The sequence below is a fragment of the Sceloporus occidentalis genome, unplaced genomic scaffold (assembly GCF_023333645.1).
Source record: "Sceloporus occidentalis isolate IW3139 unplaced genomic scaffold, rSceOcc1.0.p SCAF_125, whole genome shotgun sequence".
In the NCBI taxonomy this organism is placed as follows: Eukaryota; Metazoa; Chordata; class Lepidosauria; order Squamata; family Phrynosomatidae; genus Sceloporus; species Sceloporus occidentalis.
This window is the reverse complement of record NW_028317105.1, coordinates 115,176-132,883: the sequence shown is the minus strand read 5'-3', so window position 1 is coordinate 132,883 and position 17,708 is coordinate 115,176. Positions and strand designations below refer to the sequence as shown.

General features: G+C 43.6%; 1 protein-coding gene across 2 annotated transcripts; it reads left to right on the top strand.

The window, feature by feature from the left end:
- Window positions 1-264: 264 nt before the first annotated feature.
- On the top strand, window positions 265-17,357 carry LOC149281979 (highly divergent homeobox-like). Of its 2 annotated transcripts, none has more exons than XM_089498761.1 (9): window positions 265-417; window positions 897-2,006; window positions 2,863-2,916; window positions 6,514-6,660; window positions 8,730-8,934; window positions 13,103-13,182; window positions 13,438-13,521; window positions 16,326-16,448; window positions 17,232-17,357. In XM_089498761.1, exons 1-9 carry the CDS (start codon window positions 271-273, stop codon window positions 17,355-17,357), a joined length of 2,076 nt encoding a protein of 691 aa, XP_089354887.1. In that variant the 5' UTR covers window positions 265-270. The 2 variants fall into 2 exon arrangements, with proteins under 2 accessions (XP_089354887.1, XP_089354886.1); XM_089498760.1 differs by having other exon boundaries at window positions 271-417; window positions 13,100-13,182.
- Window positions 17,358-17,708: the final 351 nt, after the last annotated feature.

The window sequence follows — 17,708 nt, the reverse complement described above, 5'->3', positions numbered from 1 at the left end:
ACTGCAGTCACTTGCAGTCATGATGTCACTTGCATGAAGCTCTAGCCCCACCCACTTTGTACCGCAGGACTGCTCGTGGCCACACATGGACAGTTAGCAGTTATGGTATTTCCATTGCAAAGTGATACAAGGTAACATTGTTTTATTGTCAGCTGTCGCATTAAAGTTACTCTGGAATAAGCGAGTAGAATTAGAATCCGAGTAAGTTTAGCGATCTCTCAGGAATCACCCGGTCTTGAAAGTAAATGTTTTCTTCTTTTACTTTCGTAGATGAACCTTCGTTCTGTCTTTACTGCAGAACAGCAGAGGATATTGCAGCGTTATTATGACAGCGGCATGACAAATCAGAGCAAAAGCTGCTTTCAGCTCATTTTACAGTGCGCGCAAGAAACGAAGCTGGACTTCAGCGTGGTCCGAGTAAGTAACGCGTAGAGTCCACGGTGTAGGATACGGTGTCTTTCCAAAATGCAGACCCTGCACAATTTTTTTTTTGGTCCAAGGTCTGAGAATGCATAGAGAATACACATCTCCCATTTGGAAGAAGTAGCCAATGAAAAATTCATTATCTGCACTGCCCGTCTCTCATTGGTTGTCACAGAACACACACACATCCATATATAGGTATAAGTACCTTATATACGTTATGTGTAGATAGAGGTCCACATGTGGATGGTCTGTCCCTCCTGTTTGTGGAATGGGTTAGGCCAGTGATGTGGAAGATAGACATGGATCATACGTGTTAAGCCGCAATGGCATTCTTTGCTTAATGTTGAAGGGAAGTCTTCTTCTAACCTGTTTTTTTCTTCATTATCTTCATTATCCTATCCAGGTGAGTAATACTTTTCCTTTCAGCGTATAATGTATGCACACCTATAGATGTATTTTTTTCTCCGCAGACTTGGGTTGGAAACAAAAGGAGAAAAATGAGCAGTAAAAACTATATAGATACAGGAGCCCCGTTACAAGGTCCGGTGTCCAATTCTCCATCGCGTCCTCCAGATGTGACTGTCAGAAATGTGCCAAATATAACCAGAAGCCAACCTCCACGGAATTCTTCAGGCAGCGACCTGATCATGACTTGTGTTTACAGTCCAAATAACTCTTCTGTTAGACAGGGGACCACGCCGCAGAGCGCCGCTCCAAAACCTGATGTTCTTAAGCCCACCCTGCCGAGGTCAACGACGAGGAACGACCCAGAGTATTTGAAACTTCAGGGTCCTGCTCAACGTCAAGCGGTGCCTGTTTCGAAAAGTTCTTTACAGCAACTTGACGATAAAACCATAATGCTGTCTCGTCAGCAAAGTGTAGCAAAACCTCCAAACTCCCTGTACCTCAAGAAAACTTTTGGAGGCCCTTCTGGTCAAATGCTGGAGAGGGCAGCTCCTCAAAAGACAATGTCTTGGTCCCTAAAAGGCGTAGCAGAGCCTTCTGGCAGCCAAAGGATACACAAGCCAGAAGAACCGGTTGGAAGTCCTGTTTCACACGTTTCTGTGGCACAGCGGAACAGAGACTCTTCATGTGGCTTAAAAAACCTGGAGATTCGAGAAGTCTTCTCATTGGCTTCTACCGACGGTTCTTCAAGGTCTCTTGGAGCACGTGCAGACGAGAGACCTCGCATGGTGGAAAGCAACTGCTTTTCCATAGCAATGGAGACAGGAGATGCTCATGATGAGTATGCACGGGAAGAGGAACTGGCCTCGATGGCTGCGCAGCACCAGGCTTGCTCAAGGTTTATTGAGGTTAATAGTTCACCACGTCTGGAGAACAGGTGCACGATATCTCCAGTCCCAGTAAGGACAGGGAATTGTAAAACACACCCAACCAATACAAGAGACTTATCCGAAAATGTGTATCCAAACAGGGACTACTACATGTCACTAAATACCTCAGCACACAACACAGCCAGCACACAATACACAAGTGCTAACGCAACACGGAACAATTTGCCTCCTCTTTACACTGCACCATCTCAACTAAGACTGCCGCCGAACCAAAACAACTACCAGGTATGCCACGTTTGGTTATGTGTTTGATCTTAAGCAAATGGTGTGTGAGCTTCTTATGGAATGCATGTGGACTGGCAACGAGCTATAAGTGATAGTTGAGGTCAAAGTGCTCAAGAGGGGGATTTTATACATTTTTGTGTCGTCTGGCCATTGGTTTTGTGGGTATATTTTTGCAACCTAAAAAAAGGTCATGTCATTAGTATAATTCCTCAAAGTGCAAATCAGCATAGTATAGGGACTTCCAAGGGTAGACTTTACAGAGTTCTACCCAGGGCTAGCCATGTGTGTGGCGGGGATAACACTAGACAGTCTTAAATGGGCAGGGAGTGGGTGAGGAGTGGGTGGGGAATGGGCATGGCCAAACGCCACTCCCTGCCCAAAGAAAATGTCCCAGAGACACATGTAAATAGGGCTTCACCTGGAGACTCCAGGTCAAACCCAGAGAATTGGGTGCTCGATGTGGGTCTGTGCCAATAGAGATAAAGTAATGAAGGAGAAAGGTGGGCACTCGAGAGGTAATGTAGGTTTGAGCACTTGAATTTAGGAAAGAACAGGGTAATAGAGATAAAAAACATAAAGATCTAATATATTTTGATGCATACATGAAAACATAATCATATAACAATAATAATAACAGCAATAAAAATGTTGTATAGATAATATTATTGCTGGTTAATAAGGCGATTGTTGTTCTGATAAAGATGATAAAGATGTATGTATGTATGTGTGTATATATATATATTCATAGTAATGTTATAGTAACTAGATTTAACATACACAAAGTATGACTCCTGCTTTGTAAATATGCCATAATAGTTTTGGTAGCATTTAGTTACTGGTTGGTTTCTAACCACAGGTATCAGGAAACCTGACCGTGCCTTGGATTACCGAATGCTCCAGGAAAAGAACGGTAAGGAGAATAGCCACATTCATTCAACAAAACTACATACAGCTTGTACAATTTGCCGTCTCTCCCCTCTCTGTTGCCACCAAACACGGAGCAGCGACTTAAAGTAGCAGTATGTTTTGCTTATTCTCAAGACAACCATTAACCATACTAAATGATTTAGTGAGTAAAGCCCTCTTACTTACTTGCTGATGTTCACTTGATCCTGCGCGACTTCTTCCCATTCTTCAGTGTAGACTCGTCCAACAACACAGGAGCCAGCCGTGTCTGTATCTCATTGTCACGTGATTATATAATACAGGAATACGCACCATTGTCCAATCAATTTACTGTTATGAAGTTCTCTTTCCTTTCTTCTCACCACCACCCTTTATAATGGTTGCCTGAACCAATCAACAGCAATCGGCAGCTTAAGTGAGTGTTAACTCCATGGGGAGGAATAATCATTCACACCCTGAGAACAGAATCTTAAGATACAGATATTGGGAGTTGGGGAAAGCGACAGATCCGTTTTAAAAACTCTATTAAAAGCAGAATATTCCTGTGTAAAACCCCAAAATGAAGTCACGTGGTGCTAGCTCTTACAGTCAGTGTGAAGTGAGCGATGCCGGAATGCGTGCCTTTTATACGAAGCGAGTTCCCGCAGTGAATTCCGAGCAGGTGAGTGCGGGTGCTTCTCTGATCAGAGACCGTGTGATGATGGAGAGTGAAGTAGGACGGGAGACGCGCTTTATCTTCTCAGTATCACTGTAGAGAGCAGTACTGAATTAGCCACGACAAGTTGATACCTTTATTGACTGAACTGAACTAGAGTGCAACTTTTAGGAAAACTTAGATCTGTTCTTTAGCCATGTTCTAAAACTAGCCGAAGTGTCTGTTGAATACATTTAGGGCAGTAAAATAGGTAAGATCTAGGCTATTGATCATCCATTAGTAACAATGTGAAGGACACAATGTCCCAATGATGTTGAAGGTCTCTGGAGGTGTCAGATGTCACTTTCTTCATCAGGCATCATCATTCTTTGATAGAAACTCCTAATTCTGGCTAAAGTGTTGATCCTGTGCGTATATTTTTGAAACATGCTAAAAAGAATGAAATATCATGGGACTTTTTGCCCCCATATAGCTTTACTGGGAAGTATAATCTATTGTGGTCTTTAAGTTCTAGAAGTTAAAACTTTGAGAAGTTCATTATAACAAACTCATATTAGAGAAGCAATATTTTGTTATGTTCTTTAAATAAAGTTTGTAAATTCAGTGCCCCGTTTGCCATGGTTGGCCATATTGGCACCAATTTCTCAGACAGCCCATTGCTTTTTTTATTTCTGTTTTATATCGGTCTCTATGAAAGTATATATTCCTTCTATGAAAAAAACTAAATTTGATTTAAATATCAAATGTCCTCAAAAAAAATCTTTGATTTGTTTAATTTAACACAACACGGGAAGGTCCATTCACCAAGATCCTAGTTACCAGTCAGGATATAGAGGTGACTCAACTGACTTGGGCCTCCAGTTGGGAGATGTTGCTGGGTATTTGATGGTTGAGTTGGTGGTCATCATGGAGTCGGCGGTGGGGTTGGCCATTGAGTTCGGCAGTCCTGTTGAATGTAATGAAGTTCTGAATCAACTTTCTTCCTCCTTAAAAGTGGATTTTATTCAAGTTGAGACTTTTTTCTTCTACCGCGAACCATGACACGAGTCGGCACGAAGTTGGCAGCTGATTTGCTGAGTTTCTTTGTTTCAGTTGACCTGAGTGAATTGCCTCCCTACTCCCAGCACAATCCAAAGCTCTCCGAATAGAACCCCGGACATTATTTTATATTCTGCTGACCAATGCGTGTTTTAGAGCAAACCCCAATATTTTTCTTTTGTACTATAATTCAGAAAACATTTTTAATAAAAATGTTTTTCTTGAATTTTTGATTTTATTTATTTTTTACGGTTTTTTTTTATTAATTTTTTTCTTTAATTACATTTTTTTATTGTATTATTTTAATTATTTTGCTTCTTTAATTTCATTTCTACATCACAGCACCTATGTACTTATGAGATATACATGAAGATGTATAGAATGTCCCATAAAATATCTACTGATAGGACTGCTCCAGCCTTATCACGGACTCTGCCTAGCAGTCTTCACCTATAGTAAGCCGCGAGATAGATTAAATACCGGTTGGGCTCCTGGCCCTTGGAAGCTGGGAGATTTAATGACTTCTTTTCAGATGCCACTTATCTGCATAAATAATTGTGGGGTTTTTAAAGAAAAATAAAGAATAGTCTGACGGCAGGCAAAACATCGATTACCCAGATTAGCATCGCGTTAGACTAACACACGCTACCTTTTTTCTTAGGGAGAACTTCATTTCCATACAAAATAGGATTGTTTCGTGCTGTTCTAGCGTATTATCCGGGAACAAAAAGGTAGCGAGCTCTTATTTCCTTGCCGAATACGCTGATTTTTTTATGTTTTTTTTCGGTCTTCTCTTGTAAAGACGGATCAGGAAGGCATCGCACAGAAGCTTCCTTAGACACAATCAGAAAGCAATTTGTGAGACGGGTCTATAAAACCTCAAAGCCTCGCTCTCCGTGAGTTTACTGAAGCCGTAATATTTGTTATAGAGCACCTGGAAAAAAAAAAAGAGAACTTTACCTTAACCAACGAATCGTAAAAAAACGGCCCGGATCTTGCCAACTTGTGCGGTTTTCAGATACTTTTAACGTTTCTATTTCGCAACCCCTGTGCTGGAAATTCATCATGCCTTGTGCTTTCTTGACTTGACTTGTGCTATAACAGCGGCAATTAGTATTATTTGTTGTACGAATATATTCTAGATTGTAAGCTCCTTCGGGCAGGGCCATTCTTACCTTTTGTTTTTGACCGAATTGTTCTGTGATGCACTACATGATACGTTGTACAGCGCTGCAGAATATGATGGTGCTATATAATGTATATATTTATCTATGTAAGCTGGTAATATCATGGCATGTAGTGCCCAAGACTTTGCCTTCCCTTTCAAAATATCTTACCTTCCAACAACTTATTGCTTTATTTAATCATCATAAAATGTATTTATTATTCTTTATTTTAATCATACCCCCGTTTTATGCCTTTTATAAAAGTAGCATTACAAAAAAAAAACAAAGCTAATAGCTTTGGATAGAAATATATAATTTGTCGGCTGATGAACACTAGACTAGATATGACCTGGACTCCTGGACTCATATTTGAACTTGTAGAATAGACGAGAGGCAGTAACTCTTTGTTACCGAATGCTAGCGATTGGCATCAGATTGCTGGAGGACTACAACTCCCATGGTCCTTCACTATGCGCAGGAGATCCTGAGTATTGCGGCTTATCAATCATCAAAGGCTTCCGATCCCTGGTACTTTTCACTAGTCCTAAAGGCTTATTCAGCAGCTCAGGTTTCCTTGCGCAAGTTTAGGGAATCTTTATAAGGATCCGAACCCTAGAGATCAGAAGGTGCATTGCGAACGGCTGATAGGAATGCCTCAGGTTCTAAAAATGGAATGTTGAGACGCAATACAAATTATATTTTTTTATGAAAAACTCTGTCTTGATACGTTGTGTTCCTGCAGCTCCAGGACCGCACGCAGTTCAGCGACCACGACCTGGCAATGCTGAAGAAGTACTGGGACAACGGGATGACGAGCCTGGGCTCGGTCTGTCGGGAGAAGATAGAGGCCGTGGCCTCCGAATTAAACGTGGACTGCGAAATAGTGCGGGTAAGAGACACTTACCCGCGCGATACGCGAAATTGGGCTTTAAGCAACTGAACCCAAAGCCGCGTCTCAACTAAATACGAAACAAGCAAACCTTTGGATCACGCCGAGGATGCTCCCCGTGTCTGCCCGGGTTAGGTAGATGCTTTTTTTTGTGGTTAGCTGGTACCAGATTAGCGAGAAGTAAAAAAAATAAGCATCTGATTATTGGCCTCACTTCATCTCTTCTTGAGCCTAAACTTCTGTAAGAAGCAAGTGCACTCAGATGGGACAATGAGTGTGGCGAGTCTATACCCAGCCATTGGCACTGGGCATGGTGAGCGTATACTCAGCCATAGGGTCTGAATGCAGTGACTGTATGCCCAGCCATAGGGGCTGAGTACAGTGAGTGTATGCTCTGCCATAGGAGCTGAGTGCAATGAGTGTATGCTCAGCCATAGGAGCTGAGTGCAATGAGTGTATGCTCAGCCATAAGAGCTGAGTGCAATGAGTGTATGCTCAGCCATAAGAGCTGAGTGCAATGAGTGTATGCTCAGCCATAGGAGCTGAGTGCCGTAAATAAGTGCATCCTGAGTCACAGATATTTGGGTAACTGGGTGTCATGTAATAAGAAATCGGTTAATATATTTGGTGCAGTGAGCACACGCTCGGTTAAAGGTGAGACTCAGAGAGCACACACTCATCTCTTATTAGTGTGACGGAAATCCAGCTGGGTGTTTTTTTAGAATTACGTTACATTTATCTCTAATGAAAAGTAATCGTAAATACCGGCCGAGTGAATAAATCCCGGCGTCACGCAGCAGAGGACGCGGTCTGTAATAAAGTCTTCTCCGCAGACCCGGGGAATAAAGCGCCTCCTGGATATGGCGCGGTTATAAAACAGATTTGCAGCTCTGTGCGCGCCGTGGCAGGACATGAATCCCGCCGAAGAATCCCTTTAAAATTGCATGAGACACGAGCCTCGTACGCGGCTCGCCCGAGAGCCCGAAATAGATTTCCGCTCTGGTATAATGAATAGCCGCGCTCCAAACCACTTACTCATTCTGTCGCTGCGGCTAAATATAGTCACGAAGCCTCAGGTGAGATGCCATGTATCGATCAGCAAAGGAGCCGCATCTATCTGATCCAAGAATATGATATAACGCTTTATATTGGGGGGGGGGGGGCGGCAAGCAGATCGCTGTGTAAGCAGTTTCTAGATTTTTTTTCCTCCCCTCTGCAGCATCTTTAGTAGAAAGGAAAGCAAAATCCCATACTTTGTAAAGCGAGGGATAAAAAGGACAATCTATACATTAGAATTAATATTCTTTATTCTGCTGCAGGGAGCGGTATATGTCACGTGTGTAACCATAGAATGTTACAGCAGATACAAACTTTTCTGCCTGCTATAAAGACTCGGACCTTAATCAGTTGTTGGTCTCGTCAGGAGTCATATGCCTATTCACTTACTGTATTAGCCTCTACCACTTCTGCTGGGAGGCTGTTTCACTTATCTACCGCTCTCCCGGTAAACTAAGACTTCCTTATATTATGGCCTCTTGTTGTAATACTTTTATGACATCATGTCATTCTACATAAGGCAAAATGTAAAAATGTCTCAGGGTCGCACAGTCCGGAGCTGACTCCTTCCTATTGTACCCGGCTGTGATCATACATAAGACTCCCAGTTGGTTATTTTGCTTCCAGTATGTTATGGTAAATAACATACTGGTGAGTCGCCACATAGAATCTTCACGATGGGCTTTTAAAGGGTTAATGGTTCAAGAGTCTCAGGTTCTGCTCATTTAGAAAGTTCTGCCACTTAGTCCTCTGTGTCCAGATACTGATAGAATGCACAGTCCTAACGCCACCCCATGGCCAGATGAGGAACTGCACCCGGTTATTGCATGTCAGAACAATTGCCCCTTTCGCCGATCCATCCCTGACATAGGGGAATGAAATGAATTAAGAGAAGGTGTTCATCATACTTTCCTCTCCAAGCAATCATGTATAAACCTGCCGTTTAACGAGGATTGAAATCAGGTGTTCTCTGTTCGACTGACCTTTTAATACATTCTCTATCCGTCTCTCAGACATGGATAGGGAATCGGAGAAGGAAATACCGTTTAATGGGGATCGAGGTGCCGCCGCCAAGGGGAGGTCCCGCTACTTTCCCCGAGCAGCTTGAATCCGGGTCGTCCGTCCTGTCCTCGGGGGAAGATCCAGTGGCAGAAGTGAGCGAGGATAATGAACGGAATGATGACGTATCCATCTGCCTCTCCGAGGAAAGTTCTCAAGGTAAGGAGGTAGTGGTACCTAATAATGTATCTACACATGGCATTGGGTCCAGTTAAGATTTGGGTCCGAATCAGTCCACCAGGTTCTTGGCCCCGGCGCTGTGTGTCCATCATTAAGCCTTTGGGATGCGAAACGCCTCAGGGCGTCTTTTTATGCCTTTGGGGTATCTTCATGGAAAATGTTAGCGCATGAGGTCATAATCTGAAACTAGAGGGTCAAAGGCTTAGATAGGAATGTAAGGAAGATTTACTTTACTGAGAGGGAGGCGGATATGTGGAACAGCCTCCCAGCAGAAGTGGTAGAGGTTAATTCAGTAAGGGAATGTAAACATGCATGGGATCTGCCATCAGGTTCTATGTTTCTATCTCCCGCACCGCTCCTTGTTTAGCCGTCTCCGTCACACCATCACTCATGCTGCCCCTCGTTACACGTACCCCTCGGGGCGCAGGCTCTCCGTTATACCCCGTACCAGTAGGTTCCTCTCCCCCATTAATGACATGAATAGACCGTGAGTCCGCGCCGGTGCCTGCGAGCATTGTCTCCTGGCGCACTTTAATGTATCTGTCACATCTCCTTAACCTTCTTCCACGTCGCAGGCATCTGGAACCTGGAGACGCTGGCATTAACCCCTAGAGTTCCACCCCCCCCCCCCCCAGTCTACAAGCCTCTTTTGCATATAAATTGTAAACGTGCCGGCGGCTCTCGAGCGGCTGACGGCTCCATTTATGTTCCTGGATGTCACCGCCGCGCAGCGCTGAGAAGCTAAAGGTTTCCGAACCTCGTGGTATGAGGTCTGTTATAACGCATTTCATTCCAGCTTCGCTCTTCAAACCCCCGGCCCCCCCGGCCCACATCTATTTTTAGCCACGAAGACTAAAGCGACGTTGGGTCAAGCTGCATTCAACGTGTTAAACTATGGCTCAGAATAAAAGAAACAAGAATAAACCTGTCCTTATTTACCACCAACTCCGTGACGCCGCCCCTGCGCCTGCAATAAAACGCAATCATTCGCTGTAATACTCCGGCTTCTCTGGAGATCATTTTATGTAGAGTGCGGCGTTTATTAAAATGTTCGCGTTCAGAATCTTTTAACATTCCCATCGTCCGTATTAAAGGGAACATAGAATGTGACGGCAGATCAGACCTGTTCTCCCCGTCTAGACTGTAAAGACGCAAACCTTAATCGCTCGTCGGAAGCCATATGTCTATCCCATGCATGTTTAAATTCCTTCGCTGTATTTTCCTCTACCACTTCTGCTGGGAGGCTGTTCCACTTATCTACCACCCTCTTAGAGTCCGCCTTCAGACTCTATGTTTGATCGAGTCCCTTCGTCGACTAATCATGACCCAAACCTTTAAACCTGTTTTTTTTTTGGTTTGCTTGTCTTTATCTTTTGTTATTTTCGTAATCAGCAGCTGCTTTTAGCCCAAAATAACTATAAAGAGCAAAATAACTCTTTTTGCCAGCAGAGTATCAGTGTTTTCACCCCTTCGGGTCTGTCTCTCTGCCTTTGTCTCATAAAGTATCATAAATAGTCATTTTTGAATGTATTTCTATTATCTCCTACATGTGACACGTGTGTGCCCTAATTGTGTAAACATGTATGTTGCCCTTTAACAAGTAAACCAATGGCTAACCCACAATATTATTATTATGTATTGTTTTATATAGCGCCATAATATTCCGCAGCGGTGTACAATGGGTTATGTGAAACCAATGCCTTTGCGCTATTTTTCAGGCAGATAAATCGGGCTGTTTGTATATCTATCTATCTATCCATCCATCTATCTATCTATCTATCTATCTATCTATCTATCTATCTATCTATTATCTATCTATCCATCCATCTATCTCTATCTATCTATCCATTATCTATCTATCCATCTCTCTATCTATCCATCTATCTATCATCTATCCATCCATCTATCTATCTATCTATCTATCCATCCATCTATCTATCTATCTATCTATCTATCTATCTATCTATCTATCTATCTATCTATCCATCCATCTATCTATCTATCTATCTATCTATCTATCTATTATCTATCTATCCATCCATCTATCTCTATCTCTATCTATCTATCCATTATCTATCTATCCATCTATCTATCATCTATCCATCCATCTATCTATCTATCTATCTATCTATCTGTCCATCTATCTATCTATCTATCTATCTATCCATCCATCTATCTATCTGTCCATCTATCTATCTATCTATCTATCTATCTATCTATCATCTATCTATCTATCTATCTGTCCATCTATCTATCTATCTATCTATCTATCTATCTATCTATCTATCTATCTGTCCATCTATCTATCTATCGATCTGTCTATCTGTCTGTCTATCTATACACACACAGTGCGAGCGTTATATATATAAATATATATATAACGAGCCCGTGTACATCTGAGATTGCCAATTTTCCTTTTAGTCCCGGCGTGTGTGCCGCTGACACTCCTCATTACCGGAGCTCGGCTTCTCCTGTTTACTTTGTGCCGATCGGGTCGGTGTCTTTCCGCAGAGCGCGTCTTTCTGTAATTACGGGGAGAATTACCGCCTGGTGCTTGGTTTTATATGTCGGTAAAAAAAGCCAAAGGAGAATTAAAAAAAGAATGCCTGTTGGCTTTGTTTGTGTTGATGATATATTTAGGTGAAACCCCAGAGGGGCGAGAAATAAACTGGACGGCAGGATAATCTGAAAAATACACAGTAACAAAGTTACCGGGGAAATTACTAAGGTATTAGGGTAAAAAAGCAGCGACTGTGTCGGGGGATTAGTTGGATCCCCCTCGCTATAGCAGAATGAAAGGGACACTCCAGCCATCATATACACTTTAATGCAAATGATAGCCGAGTGGTCCCCGTACCATATGCATTTATACCTTTCATGGGGACCGCCCACCAATGTCAAGGGAACCGCCCACCAACATCATGGGGCCGTCCGAGACGTCAGGGGGACCGCCCACCTGCATCCCGCAAAGGGAGGGCTATGGGTAGCCGAGCCTGAAAGGTATGGGTCACATGCACACGTGCAGAAAGTGATCCCGGTGAGCCTTCTTGCCTCTGATTGGCTGCTTAAAGCAGCCAATTAGAGGCCTGAAACATCGGACTACGGAGGATGCTTTCTCATAGTGTTGGAAGAGTCTGGCACATTATTATTTAACGATCGTATATTGTGATCACCATGGCGATTCGTTTGATCGCTTCGCTCCTTTGATCGCTGTAAAGACTGATCCTATCGGCAGCTCCAAGCCTTCTCTCCCCACCGGCTAAAGCCGCAGGATTCAGTTCAGTTATCCGAGGAATAATTCGGAGGAGTATAATAGCCTCGGAGGTTCCGGGACGCAGGCGTTTTAGGCTCTCAGATACACAGAGAGGGGGAATCGGTGAAACTTGGGATTTATTTACTGGGTTCGTTGAAATAAGCGCTCGTTTAATAGGTGAAATAGCCGGCCAAAGTAGCCATTAGCTATATAGAAGGAAAAAAAAAGGAGTCGTTGCCAGACTGCAGCTGGGCTTTCTGGTTTCTTGTCTGCTCAGCATTTAAGGCGCTGCTGAATTTCTGCTTGTTTTGTATTTTTTCGTATAATTTGATGAGTTTTACTCAAAAGCAACGTTTTGCTGCAGTCGGCAGTAAAGGAGTTAAGCGCTATTATGTCATCTCGTCGGCCATTCTTTGTATCACTTTAGGAAACATCCCCAACGGATATTTCACCGAAGGTTTAATAATAATAATGCGATAAAACCAAAATCTGCATACAGACTTTTCCGCAGCACCGCGGCGTATGAGGGCGCCATCTTCATCAATAAATAATTACAAATGAGGTTCCGTGAAATGTACGGAGGGGGTTCTGACAGTATTTAGTTTGTCTATGGATGGAATGTAAGGAAGTTTTACTTTACGGAGAGGGTGGTAGATAAAGGGAACAGTTTCCTCGCAGAAGTGGTAGAGGATAATACAGTGCATGGGATAGGCATATGGTTCCTGGATCTAAGACGAGACCAATGACCCAAAAGTACAAAGTTTCCAATTCATGGTAAGAATCCCAACCCTCAATCAAGGGTTAAGTCCAGCCGTGGGCTACCTGATGTCTACCTGTCACGTCTACAAACACAATCTCTAACGGAAGGCCTCTTTTCTCCTTGACTTGCAGCAGATGAAATGGCCGAGGTGGGACGGAACGAAGACATTGTCATCAAAGAAGACCGCCATGATGCTCTCCTCGTTCACAATGTGGTCAGTAGGAGATTCCAGCTCCACACATGGAACGCAGACATTCATGGGCATGGTTTTATTTTTCGGAATGACATTCCTTTGACGTTAGAAAGAAGACCACCTTTACACCAGGGAATGTACCCTATAGCCCCCTTGCAGGCCAATGGCAAGAGTAGCGGCCCCAAACCATGGGTTTAATGTAATAATGTGTAAAGGGTAGCTGATCATTGGCTGTTGGGGTGACTGGCGTCCTGACTCCGTGTTATTATGTTACAGAAAGTTGAAGTATTAGAGGAGGAAGCCGGTGATACCGCGAGCAAGTTTGATGTGGAGAAGATGCGCTCTCTGTTGGAGTATAAGGTACGAAGTAATGTTTATAACGCGGTCTCAGGTCATGTCTCTTCACTGCCTGCGTCAATCCTCCTGTCTGTCTCTTCACTGCCTACATCAATCCTCCTGTCTGTCTCTTCACTGCCTGCATCAATCCTCCTGTCTGTCTCTTCACTGCCTGCGTCAATCCTCCTGTCTGTCTCTTCACTGCCTGCATCAATCCTCCTGTCAGTCTCTTCACTGCCTGCATCAATCCTCCTGTCTGTCTCTTCACTGCCTGCGCCAAACCTCCTGTCTGTCTCTTCACTGCCTGCGCCAAACCTGCACTCTCTGTATCAGTCTGTCTGTCTGTCTGTCTCTGCACCCACCTACATATGACCAACTATGAAAATTGGCCTCCCACCGTGAAAAATGTGTCCCAATCTCCGACTCAAATAGTTAAAGGAAAGTAGATGTCACAGGAGTGCAGCAGAATGTTAAATGACTTTTTTGCCTGCGTATTATAGTAACAGTTTGAGTTGTAGGTTACACACATTCCTGGGCATGGCGGTTGTGCGCCCCCTAGTGACCGCTCAGCCGTTCCTTGAAGAATGAGACAGGCAGCAATATCTTCCAGCATATAGGAAGCAACCGGCCCATTTTCTGGTTCACTTTAATGGGGGGGGGGCACACTGTTACAGTCACACCACGGCTTTAACCGTGAACTAAATCCATTATCGAAGTTACCTTTAGCTGAGGCTTCTCTTTGGGCAATCAGCGTAATTGGCTCAGAGATTCTAAGTATAAAACTTGGTCTCATGGAAGCTACGGCGTCTCAGGGAGGCAGAGCCAGCATAATCTAATCAATTTACTGTCCCAAAATACTCTCCTTCCTCTTGACCCCCTTGACAATCTCTTCCTCAACCAATCAGAAACAATCAGTTAATAAAGGTTATTTCTGATTGAGAAAGAATAATTCGCTTCCAGCCCCAATTGACTCCTCTATGTTTTCTTTGAAATGCTCCAGTTCGGCTCTTCTTGGAGCGTAGACTCCACGTTTAGTAGTTTGCTCACTACGCCGGGATGTGCTTTGGCCGCTGCTCAATTGGCCGGACCGTTCTTAACGGTGTCGTTGCTGAAATCTCAAGAAAAAAAAATAAAGGCTGGCAACCTTCCAGAATGGGCCAGCAGCCCCCAGAACGTAGGAATGAATCTCCAAGACTCCTCTCCTAGCAACCCAGGAGAAGAAAAAGCATGGGGGATTCTCAAAAGGAATGCTTAACGATGGACCAAGTTCCTCCTCCTCGTTCCGCGCAGCTCTGGATGCTGATCTAAAGCCGAAAATTAACAATCCAGGGTCAGAGAGCGTAAAATGTTTGCAGGGCTATCGACTCGGATTATACCAGCGATTATACTAAACCATACGTTATAATGTATACATATTAGTCGCTCGGCTCGGTTTCCATATGTATTGTGTAATAGTATCACGCTGGCGCTTCTGGCACGTTTCAGCGGTTGGCGAGGTTTCGCGACCCACCTTCTTGCTGTTAAGTTTCATTATTCGATTATAATTTTCTTCTCCGTGTGAGTTCTGTACATACGAGCTGCTATTTTTCTTAATAACTTCAGTCTGCATATATAATAGAAGCCGACATAAACATACGCCGGGCGTTGATAGATCACCTGGAACGCCATTCAGATCACCTGCTCGCTAATGACAGTTTATGTGGGATTATAACACACTGCTTGATTAACACTCGGCAGTAAATCCTTCCCACTGCGCTAAAGCGGAGGAATGTTAACTGTTTGATACATCCGTTCCGAACCCACCTGCCATTTGTTGCAAGGAGAAGAAAGGGATATAAGGATAGGAAATTGATTATTAAGCTGGTTTTGCCACCCTTTGCCACTGATGTTTGGGAGGTCACCATTACTAAGCTGTCGCCCCTTTTATAAAACAGTGGCTTTTGAGTCCTGCTCCAGTTGTCCTAAGGTTTAGCTGTCTCTTAGCGGCCCCATGGGGAAATAGTCAGAGCTATTGGTTCTTGGTGGAAGCGACAAGCTTGATAAGGTAGTTTATGGCTAGAAGCCGGAATTGAAGGGGTTTCCAGTCCTGTCGGCTTCAGGAGAGATGGCTGATGAAATTTCTGCATAATGGGGGTTTTGGGAGAATCTGTTTTGATTTGTCGTTAAATCAGTTCAGAAGGGTGCCATGGTAACATACGAGCCAGAGATCGCCTATACTGCCAAGCCGGTGGCTGGCGGGGGAGCGTCTCCTCTCTGCACTGTGTACACGCTCGCGGCTCTGCGTGAAATGCCAGCGCACGCTCTTGTTGACTCACCCGGCGCTCGCTTACCCCCACTTGGACTCCTGTGTCATCATTAACCCTTCCAAAGCCGCGGGGCTGTGAACAACTTAATTCTTTTCTGCTACAAACTTTATGTTGAAGACATATACTCTGGCAATGTCTTGCTAATTAGACTCGTATATATTAAATCTATATATGAAAGAAAGGCGTTTTGGGGGGGGGGGTTGCCCAATGTGTACCTTTTAATTCTATAGAATTATGCAAGAGACAGTGTTATGATCAGATGATAAGAATCATCTTCCACCCATACATTAGCGAACACACAGCATGTTTAGGTGCCTGGGACCTCTTTTTGGATGATTGTTGTTGTGTGGATGAATGAATCCTCAGCCTGGTGCAGGCTGTTTGTAAAGGTCATTCGTGCTCTGACCACGAGTGGAGATATCTATATGTAAATATACATCAGCACATAGATATGCTTAAAATGTATACATGGAAGTAGATAGATGTGTTAATATCCCTGCCCGGTTGTGTTTTGTTCGACAGAATGAAGAGATTCGATACATGGAGAGCGAACTGGAGAATTTGAAACTCAAGTACGCGGAGCTGCAGGCGTTCACCAGGAATTTAATACACGCAGTGAGAACAAACGATAGAGATCAGCAGCAGGTAGGGGTGCCGGCTGCCCTGTGATCAGCAGAACCAAATCACAAAGAGGGGCACATTCACCAGCTCTCTCTAATTCATGCGCTAGAAAAATTTTTTACATCATGATACATAAATACAGTTGGAAACAACCATTGTATCAACTAATATTAATCCTGTGTGTAGGAGCTGCTGATTTTGCTGTAACTGTCGGGACTTTGTGCAGCCAATAGGTGTAGGATCTCTGCCCCGCTTGCATCCCATTGGTTTCCGAATGTTCTAATTTAGAACACTGATACACATATTAGAGGGTTATGTCTAAAAAAGTGATTCGGGTACAAAGGGTGAAGAGGCCCCGTCACCATAGCAACCAACAGAACAGGTTAATTAGCATGGACATTATATTTGTTGTTATGGCGATCAAGGCCACATTTCCAACGTCACACAACCTTTTATACATGATATATGTTGGGTGTCCTCCCCCACCCAGGAAACAGGCCAACCTATTGAGAGCATGTATAATAATATAAGAGTAAGAGTAGACTCTGTACCAAAGCCAACCAAGGCAGAGGCCATCTTCTTTCACAAAGCCCCGGCGATCGTAAAGAAAAGATGAAAAGTGCCTCCAAAGGTTCCAATGGTAACTAATGGTAACTATATGGGACTAGATTTTGTGTGGATGTAGAAAGTGTTCGGAATGATAAGGAACCAGATATCTTCATTCACGTTATTCTGAGAGCTCACATTGACCTGTAGCGCCATCATTCATTCCTCTCAACGCTATCCTCCTTCTGTCTCGTCCCTCAGTGTTTCCTGGCAGACCCGCCGGTGGACGTTGAAGACATGGATTATAACCACGCGTCACCCGAACCTGATGATACCTCGTACAGCATGTCCTCTCAGTCGGAAAAAAACACTCCGGACAGTGTGTAAAGGATTCGCACGTACCTCCCAACTCCATGACGTGGTCTCATTGTCCCGCGCCACTCTGTGCTTTGGATTCTTTGTAAGACTTCGATACAAGCTAATGGACTAACAAAATGTTAACTTATTTTGATCAAGTGAAAATAGAATATATTTTGCATCCTGGAGGAGTTTCGGCTTCACAGACTTAATAAACACGCCACGGAGAAAGTCCTATTCAGTATGGATTCCCATAGATATTATCTCTCCTGAATAAAGATTTTTATCTATTTTGGTGGTGGAGGTGGCCGTTCAATGATTATTCTCCGGAAGGATGTTGACACGTTAGAGAGAAAAGAGGGCTACAAAAAAAATGGTGAA